This window comes from Penaeus japonicus, unplaced genomic scaffold, assembly GCF_977035675.1.
Source record: "Penaeus japonicus unplaced genomic scaffold, GWHDUDI00000001_assembly GWHDUDI00000007, whole genome shotgun sequence".
Lineage (NCBI taxonomy): Eukaryota > Metazoa > Arthropoda > Malacostraca > Decapoda > Penaeidae > Penaeus > Penaeus japonicus.
In genome coordinates, this window is record NW_028234409.1 from 8,534,522 (window position 1) to 8,544,521 (window position 10,000).

At 43.2% G+C, this 10,000-nt stretch overlaps 1 protein-coding gene across 1 annotated transcript in view; it reads right to left on the bottom strand.

The window, feature by feature from the left end:
* LOC122248377 (uncharacterized) overlaps positions 1-10,000 on the bottom strand; it is a 62,712-nt gene that overhangs the window by 8,540 nt on the left and 44,172 nt on the right. The window contains exon 5 of the mRNA XM_086538180.1: positions 1,154-1,259. Coding sequence (XP_086394306.1) covers positions 1,154-1,259 — 106 coding nt within the window. The remainder of the gene's footprint in view (positions 1-1,153; positions 1,260-10,000) is intronic.

A 10,000-nucleotide genomic window follows, 5' to 3' on the forward strand; every position in this document is an offset into this window, starting at 1 on the left:
GAAGAGAGAAGAAGAGAGAGGGGGAGAGGGAAGAAGAAGGAGAGGAGAGGGAGAAGAGAGAGAGAGAAAGGAGAGAGAGAGAGAGAGAGAGAGAGGTGAGAGGTAGAAATGAGGGAGAGAGGGAGAGATGGAGAGGGAGGGAGAGAGAGAAGAGAAGAGAGGAGAGAAGGAGAAGAGAAGAGGGGAGAGAGAAGGGAAAGGGAGAAGAAGAAAAGAAGGATAGAAAGGAAAGGGGGAGAGGAAAGGGAAAAGGGGGAAGGGAATAAAGAGAGGAGGAGAGGAGAGAGAGGGGGGGAGGAGAGAGGGGAAGGGGAGGAGGGAGGAGGAGGAGGGAGAGAGAGAGGAGAAGGGAGAGAGAGAGAGGTAAGGGAGAAGAGGGGGGAGAGGAGGGGAGGAGAGAGAAAGGAGAGGAAAGAGGAAACGAGAGAGAGGGGAGAAGGGAATGGGGGAAGGGGAGGATAGAGAGGAAGGGAAGAAGGGGAGGAGAGAGAGGAAGGGACCAAGGGCAGGAGAGATGGGAAAGGAGGAAGGGGAGGAGAGAGAGAAAGGGAGGAAGGAGAGGAGAGAGGGGAAAGGAGGAAAGGGAAGAGAGAGTGCAAGGGAAGAAAGAATCTAAGAGTAAAAGATACACACACACACACACACACACACACACACACACACATATATATATATATATAATGATAATACAATGATATACCATGTATATGTACACTATAATACATATATATGAATACAAATATTATATATATATATATATAATAATATATATATAATATATATAATGATAATACGATATATAATATATATATATAATATATATCATATATATATATATATAATATTATATATATATATAATATATATAAATATATATATGTATATATATATATAATATATATATATATATATATATATATAAAAATAATGATAATAATAATAACAGCAATAATGACAACGGTAATAATAATAATAATAATAATAATGATAATAATAATGATAATGTTAACAATAATAATAATAATAATAAAATAATAATAATAACAATGATGATACTACTACTACCACTACTACTATTACTAACAATACTAACAATGCTAACAACACTCATAACAACAAAGCCACACCAACACAAGCCCTTCTGAAGACTCACGGTCTAGTCTGTATAATGAATATCTTTCCTTCGTCCTCAACTTCGCCACCCGTTGCGACACACACGCGCTGAACCGAGGTCAAAGGCCATTCCACTCTCGTCGTCCCTGTGGAAGGTCAAGACAGGTTAGAGGGAGGTCAAGGGGAGAGCTAAATGAGGTTAGAATGGGTGGGAGGGAGAGAAGGAGGGAGGGGGAGAAGGAGGGAGGGAGGGGAAGGGAGGGAGGGTGGGGAAGGGGAGAGAGGAGGAGGAGGGATGGAGGGAGAGAGAGCGACAGAGAGAGGGAGAGAGAGAGAGAGAGAGAGAGAGAGAGAGAGAGAGAGAGAGAGAGAGAGAGAGAGAGAGAGAGAGAGACCGAGAGGGAGAGAGAGAAAGCGAGGAAAAAGAAAGACAGAAATGAGAAAGAGAAAGAAAACGAAGAGACACGTTGATAGAAATAGACATGGGAAATATAACATTCCAATAAAAAGGAATAATCATAAATCAAGAACAGAAATTAAATACTGCAGCTAAATTATTTCCAAGAAAGAAATTACAAAATACATAATAATCAATATTGTTCGTTCCTAATGACAAAATATTCAACTTTATAAATATAAAATATGAACACAGAACTTTTTTTTACTTCGTACCTGAAATCACACAAGGAAAGAAGAAAAGAAAAGAGAGAGAGAGAGAGAAAAAAAAAAAACAGTATCCCTTTAGAGAGAACATTATTACACATTGCAATAGTTGAATGAGTGATAATAAAAATACTAATACATAAACTTAATTCAAATTCAATTAAATTAATCCGAAAATTTCACGGATAATTCAAATCGTATGATAATTTATGTACTGATCACTAATATCTAATGAGATAGATTGATAGACAGATAGGTAGATAAAGAGGGGGGTGAAAGAGAGAGAGAGAGAAAGAAACCGTATTGGAAAGAAATATTTTAATGTCTCTAATTTCTAATGGTGGATTAACCAACATTAAATACATAACCATTAGATTAACAATAAAGAAATACAAGGCAATAGAAATAAAATTGATAAAGAGATAATGAATAAAAAGATGATGACAATTAGATTAATAGTTGATAATGATGATTACCCTGGAATAAATGATAATTAATAATTTTATTTTCTCATTATTGACATGGAATAAAAGAAACGAAAAATGAAAGTAAAGAAAGCTAGAAAGAAAGATAGAGAGAAAAAAAATCCCAAGAGAAAAAGAAAAAAAAAACAAAAAAAACGAAACGAAACGAAAAAAAAAAAAAAACGAATAAAAAAATCTTACTGATTTTTTGTTGACTTTCCGGTGTTGGAATTACAAAAAAAACGACCTTTTTGAGAACCGGTTAATCAAATAAAAATGAGAGAGTAAGCGAAAAGGCAATTGGCAAAAGGAGAGACGAGAAGGAGAGCGCAAACAAGAAAAACCTTTTCACTCTTTTTCACTCTTGTTTCATTGCGTGAGTTCTTATTTATTCAATCATTAATTCAAGCGTTTTTTTTCTTTTTAACGCGTTCTCTTTCTCGGATTGGCCTTAGCACTTTGCCGCGTTTTTTACTATTTTTATTTTTAATTCTCTCTGTCTGATTCTTTTCTTTCTCTTTTTATTTATTTCTTTATTTTTATTTTCTGTGTCCTTTGTTTTTGTCTTTGCCTTCCCTATATTTCTTTTTATTTTCTTTCTCCTTTCTGCCTGATTATTTATTTGTTTATCTGTCTCTCTCTTCCTCTTTCTCTGTCTCCCCCCCTCTGTCTTTCCCTCTCTTGCTCCTTACTCTCTTTCGTTTTTTCTCTCTTCCTCCCCCCCTCTCTCTCTTCCTCTCTCGTCCCTGAATCTCCTATTTTACTTTTTATCTCTCTCTCTCTCTCTCTCTTCCCCCCATCGATCTATCTTTCTTTCTCTTTTTTTATTTTTTAATTTTTTAAAATTTTCTTTTTAGGAGGCGACAGTAGGAGAAGAGAAAGGGAAGTAGTGGGAAATGGAGAATGAGGGGGAGGAGCGGGAGGAGGTGGAGGAGGTGGAGGATGGGGAAGGAAGAGAGGGAGGAGGTGGAGGATGGGGAAGGAAGAGAGAGAGGAGGTGGAGGAGTGGGAGGAAGAGAGGGATGAGGTGGAGGAGTGGGAGGAAGAGAGGGATGAGGTGGAGGAGGGGGGGGAAGAGAGGGATGAGGTGGAGGAGGGAGGAGGGAGGAGGTGGAGGAGGGAGAGGAAGAGAGGGAGGAAGGGGAGGAAGAGAGAGGGAGGGAAAGGAAGGGAGGAAAAGGAAAGGGGAGAGGAAGGAAAAGGAAAGGAGAGAGGAAGGAAAAGGAAAGGAGAGGGGGAGGGAAAGGAAGGGAGAGGGGGAGGAAAAGGAAAGGAGAGGGGGAGGGAAAGGAAAGGAGAGGGGGAGGGAAAGGAAGGGAGAGAGAGGAAAAGGAAAGGAGAGGGGGAGGGAAAGGAAAGGAGAGAGGAAGGAAAAGGAAAGGAGAGGGGGGGGGGGGAGGAAAAGGAAAGGAGAGGGGGAGGAAAAGGAAAGGGATAGAGGAGGAGGGGTGGTGGGCGGGGGGAGTATAATCCCGTCTTTGCGGCACTGAATCAACAGCACCCACCCGTCCGTTGATCCGAGTCGAGTATTTGCCGAAGATTCGACTAATACTCGAGCTTAATTAGGCCCCAGGATGAGTCTCGGCTTGAGTCGGGCTGAGATGAGTCTTAGAATTCGGTATGTGGCGTGGTTGTGTGTGTGGGGTGGTTGTGAGGGGCGTTGTTGTGTGTGGCGTGGTTGTGTGTGGTGTGGTTGTGTGTGGTGTGGTTGTGTGTGGTGTGGTTGTGTGTGTGGGGTGGTTGTGTGTGTGGGGTGGTTGTGTGTGTGGCGTGGTTGTGTGTGTGGGGTGGTTGTGTGTGGTGTGGTTGTGTGTGTGGGGTGGTTGTGTGTGTGGGGTGGTTGTGTGTGTGGGGTGGTTGTGTGTGTGGGGTGGTTGTGAGGGGCGTTGTTGTGTGTGGCGTGGTTGTGTGTGGTGTGGTTGTGTGTGGTGTGGTTGTGTGTGGTGTGGTTGTGTGTGTTGGGTGGTTGTGTGTGTAGCGTGGTTGTGTGTGTGGGGTGGTTGTGTGTGGCGTGGTTGTGTGTGTGGCGTGGTTGTGTGTGTGGTGTGGTTGTGTGTGGCGTGGTTGTGTGTGTGGCGTGGTTGTGTGTGTGGTGTGGTTGTGTGTGTGGTGTGGTTGTGTGTGTGGTGTGGTTGTGTGTGGCGTGGTTGTGTGTGTGGTGTGGTTGTGTGTGGCGTGGTTGTGTGTGTGGTGTGGTTGTGAGTGGCGTGGTTGTGTGTGTGGTGTGGTTGTGAGTGGCGTGGTTGTGTGTGTGGTGTGGTTGTGAGTGGCGTGGTTGTGTGTGTGGTGTGGTTGTGAGTGGCGTGGTTGTGTGTGTGGTGTGGTTGTGTGTGTGGTGTGGTTGTGAGTGGCGTGGTTGTGTGTGTGGTGTGGTTGTGAGTGGCGTGGTTGTGTGTGGCGTGGTTGTGTGTGGCGTGGTTGTGTGTGGGGTGGTTGTGTGTGGTGTGGTTGTGTGTGTGGCGTGGTTGTGTGTGGTGTGGTTGTGTGTGGGGTGGTTGTGTGTGGCGTGGTTGTGTGTGTGGCGTGGTTGTGTGTGGCGTGGTTGTGTGTTGTGTGGTTGTGTGTGGCGTGGTTGTGTGTGTGGTGTGGTTGTGTGTGTGGTTGTGGTTGTGAGGGTTGTGGTTGTGTGTGGTTGTGTGTGGTTGTGTGTGTGGTGTGGTTGTGAGTGGCGTGGTTGTGTGTGTGGTGTGGTTGTGTGTGTGGTGTGGTTGTGAGTGGCGTGGTTGTGTGTGTGGTGTGGTTGTGTGTGTGGTGTGGTTGTGAGTGGCGTGGTTGTGTGTGTGGTGTGGTTGTGTGTGTGGTGTGGTTGTGAGTGGCGTGGTTGTGTGTGTGGTGTGGTTGTGTGTGGCGGGGTGTTTGTGGTGTGGTGTGAATGGCGTGGTTGTGAGTAACGGGGAGGGAGAATGAGAGAAAGAGAGAGAGTAAGAGAGAGCGTTAGAAAGAGAGAGAGAAAGATTAAGAGGGAGAGAAAGAGAAAGAGAGAAGCAGAATGAAAAAGAGAGAGATAGGTTTCGAAAAAAAGCTAGGCGAGACGAAGAGAGAGAGAGAGAGAGAGAGAGAGAGAGAGAGAGAGAGAGAGAGAGAGAGAGAGTGCGAGAGAGACAGAAAGAGAGAGAGAGAAAGTGCGAGAGCGAGAGAAAGAGTGCGAGAGAGAGAGAGGGAGAGAGTGAGAGAGAGAGAGTGCGGGAGAGAGAAAAAGAAAGAGACAGAAAGAGAGAGAGAGAGAGAGAGTGCAAGAGAGACAGAAACAGAGAGAGTGCGAGAGAGGGAGAAAGAGAGAACGAGAGACAGAAAGAGAGAAAAACAGTGCGAGAGAGAGAAAGAGAGAGAGAGAGTGTAACGTATTACTCTATCCTCTTGAACCTTGAAGGATTTACAATAGCGACTTTGAAAACATGAAGAATCTCTGAAGAATCTACCAAGTCACTCTAAGCATCTTCATATTTATCCATTTTTAACATTACTTTCTAACTATAAACATCTTTTCCCTTTTCACCCTGTCTATCTAATATTCTGTATCTATTTTCCTATCTCTTATTCTATGGCTATTTGCCTATTTATATCTCTGTATCTATCTCTCTATTTCTTTGTATCTATCTATCTATCTGTATGTATCTGCCTATCTATCTATTTTTCCGTATCTATATCTGCCTATCTATCTATTTTTCCGTATCTATATCTTCCAATCTATCTATCCATTCATCTAATAAAACCATATACTATCTATCCCTCCATCTATCTACCCACCCATCCATTTACCATCCCAACAAACCTGCAAGATTGCAATAAAAAAAAACAATAAATCACAATCTGCAACACAATAAGAACACCAATGAAATACGTTTGTGATCAATGACACAGTCAACATTTGCAAAGCGCGCTGTCTCCCCCCACCCCCCCTCCCCCTCTCCCTGTCGCTCCCCCTCCCCCTTTCGCTCTCTCCCGTGGGCGTGTGTGTTGTATTTCTCTCATCGGCAAACAGTCATGTTGCAGTAATGTTGCACTAATGCTAGCCTTTGTTGCAAACCATTTTGGATATGAGTCGAGGACCTTGGCTTTTGTACTTCGTGGGAGGATCAGAGGGTGATAGGTTTAGGTCGTGTTGGCAGGGAGAAAGGGAGGATAGGGAGATAAAGGGAGATAAAAGGAGGAAAGGGAGGAGAGGGAGAGAAATGGGGATAAAGAGAGGGAAAAGGAGGAGAGGGAGAGAAAGGGGGATAAAGAGAGGGAAAAGGAGAGGGAGAGAAAAGGAGGAGAGGGAGATAAAGGGAGGATAGGGAGATAAAGGGAGAAGAGGGAGATAAAGAGAGGAGAGGAAGAGAGAGGGAGAAGCAGAGGGAGAGAAAGGGAGAAGGAGAGGGAGAGAAAGGGAGGAGAGGGAGAGAAATGGGGATAAAGAGAGGGAGAGAAAGTGAGGAAGAGGGAGAGGGAGGGAGAGAAAGGGAGGGAAAAGGAGGAGAGGGAGAGGGAGAGGAAGGGAGAGGGAGAGAAAGGGAAAGGAAGGGAGGAGAGGGAGATAAAGGGAGAAGGAGAGGGAGAGAAAGGGAGAAGGAGAGGGAGAGAAAGGGAGAAGGAGAGGGAAAGTAAGGGAGAAGGAGAGGGAGAGAAAGGGAGAAGGAGAGGGAAAGGAAGGGAGAAGGAGAGGGAAAGGAAGGGAGAAGGAGAGGGAAAGGAAAGGAGAGGGGGAGGGAAAGGAAGGGAGAGGGGGAGGGAAAGGGAGAGAGAGAGAGAGAGAGGGAGAAGGAGAGGGAGAGAGACGGATAGACGGAGAGAGGGTATATGTGATTGTGAGTGAGTGAGTGAATGAGAGAGTGAGTGAATGAGTGAATATATACATAACAAATTCCCCCGCACACAAAGTCACAATCAAGTCGAAACAGTAGACACACACACACACACACACACACACACACACACACACACACACACACACACACACACACACACACACACACACAACAGAAAAAAAAAAAAAAAAAAAAAAAAAAAAACAACAAAAACAACAAAAAAAAAAAACAACAACCCCCCAACAGCTACTGGAGGCTACAGCAGCGCCTCGCTTGATCGTAATTCACGAGGGAATTCGAAGGCTCGGCTCGGGAAAACAGCAAGGAGGAACAAAAAATGGCGGAGGCGTTAAGTGTTGATCCTTCCTTGGTGATGGAGGGGGAAAAGGGGAGAACTTTCCCTTCTTGAAGGTTTGGGGATTTTTTTTTTTTTTTTAATGGAAGGGGTGGTGTTTGTTTGTTGGGGGGGGGGGGGGGGGGTATGCGCGTGTTTGTGTGTTTGTGTGAGTGTGCGTGTGTTTGTGTGTGTATTATATATATATATATATATATATATATATATATATATATATATATATGTATGTATGTATGTATATATATACATATAAATATGTATATGTATGCATATATATATATATATATATATATATATAGATATATATATATATATATATAGATATATACATATATATATATATATATATATACATATGTATATATACATATATATATATATATATATACATATATATATATACAGAAAGAGAGATAGACAAGTAGAAATAGAGATAAACAGTTAGGTAGATAGATAGATAGAGATATAAAGAGGGGGGTAAGTAGGTAAATAGACAGACAAATAGATATAAATAGATAGATAAAGACAGACATATCGTAGATACATTTCGAAACACTAAACACATATAATACACTAACAACATATTTGCCACATATTTTGAAACCAGTAAGCGCGGCGCTACGCAACATAGGCTCATAATATATACCAATTTAGGAGAAAATGATTATGTGAACTCGGGGCTGAAATACCAAACAGTACAACGGATGACCAAAGTTCGTTAAAAATGGCGCCAAGTTTGAATTTACAAAAGCAGAATTCCGTTATTAGTATTCCAATATTCCAAGGTTATTATGTAATGTGGAAACTAAAAGAAATGTATGTTAGGTTGTTTTGTTGCGAGTGAATTAAATTAGAGAATTTAATTACGTGGACGAGGATGGGGAAGGGAGGGGAAGGGGAGGGGAGGAAGGAGGGGGAGGGTTAAAACAGAAATGTAAATTATATGCACATATGATTATGCTCATAATATATGTTCATAGCATATCATATTACATGTTCTGTGAATATAATTTATCATAATCCACCAGTTAGAAGATGAAAAAAAGAATGAAATGAATAATAAAAATGGAATATAATACATCTTCTATCATTCATTTTATCATCAGTGACTTAAACAGACATTATTTTCCAATCAATTTTAGCCTTCATTGTTTTCCCCTCTTCTCTCCTCTTCCCGTCATTCGCTCCTGTACTTCCTATCCCTCTTCTTCTTCTCCTTCTTTCTCTTCTTCTTTCTAACCGAACTTTCTTCCCTCTCTTTACAACAACGTTTCTATTTTCCTCAATTTTAATTATCTCTGTTTATATCTCTCACTTTCTGTGTCCTCCCTACATCTCTCTCTTTCTCTCTATATATAAATAATTATTCCTCTCTCTGTGTGTTTTTAATCATACCTCTGTCTCTCTCATTTACTCATTATCTCTCTCTCTTTCTTTCTCACTCTCTATCTGTCTCTCTCTCCTCCAGCCCTCTCTCTCTCCCTCTCTCTCTGTTTCTCTCTCTCTCTCTCCCTCCCTCCACCCCCCCCCCCTCTCTCTCTCTCTCCTCCCTCCCTCTCTCTCCCTCCTCCCTCTCTCCTCCCTCCCTCCCTCTCTCTCTCTCTCTCTCTCTCTCTCTCTCTCTCTCCTCCCTCTCCCTCCCTCTCTCTCTCTCCCATTCTGCCCTACTCCATCCAACCCGTCACATGTTTATCAGATTTATGACTTTTGCCTGAAGATGGGCGGTCGAGCGCTCAGAAGACATAGAGGCGCGAAGAGGACCCTAAAACAAAGCATTCTCGCCCCTATAGGTACATGACGGCGGGAAAAGAGGAGGAGGAAGGGGAAGAGGGAAGAGGTGGAAGAAGAGGAGGAGAAGGGGAAATAGGAAGTGGAAGAGGGAGAGAAAGAGGAAGAGGAGGAAGAAAAAGAGGAAGAGTGAGAGAAAGAGGAAGATGAGAAGGAAGAGGAAGATGAGAAGGAAGAGGAAGAGGAGGAAGAAGAAGAAGAGGAAGTGGAACAGGTAGAGGAGGAGGAAGAGGAGAAAGAAAAGGAAGAAGTAGTGGAGAGGGGAGAAAATGAAGAAAAGGAAAAAGAGAAAGAAAGAAGAGGAAGAGAAAGAAAAAGAGAAAGAAGAGAAAGAGAAAGAGCTAGAGTAAGAGAAAGAGAAAGAGGAAGAGGAAGAAAAAGAGGAAGAGTAGGAGGAAGAGAAAGAAAGGTTGTAAGACAGAAGCCCGTCTTCCTTAAATCATCAATACATCAAATATGGTGTTTATACATACGAGGGTGATGCATGCAAAGGGCGCAGGAAAGGTTTTGTGTCTGTGCGATAGGGGAGAGATGAATGAGGGAAATGGAGAGAGAGAGAGAGGGAGAGGGAGAGGGAGAGGGAGAGGGAGAGGGAGAGGGAGAGGGAGAGGGAGAGAAAGAGGGAGAGGGAGAGGGAGAGAGAGAGGGGGGGGGTAGAGAGAGGGGAGGGAGAGAGAGAGAGAGAGAGAGAGAGAGAGAGAGAGAGAGAGAGAGAGAGAGAGAGAGAGAGAGAGAGAGAGAGCGAGAGCGAGAGCGAGAGAGAGAGAGAGAGGGAGAGAGTAGAGAAAGGGAGAGAGATGGAGATGGAGAGAGAGAGAGAGAGAGAGAGA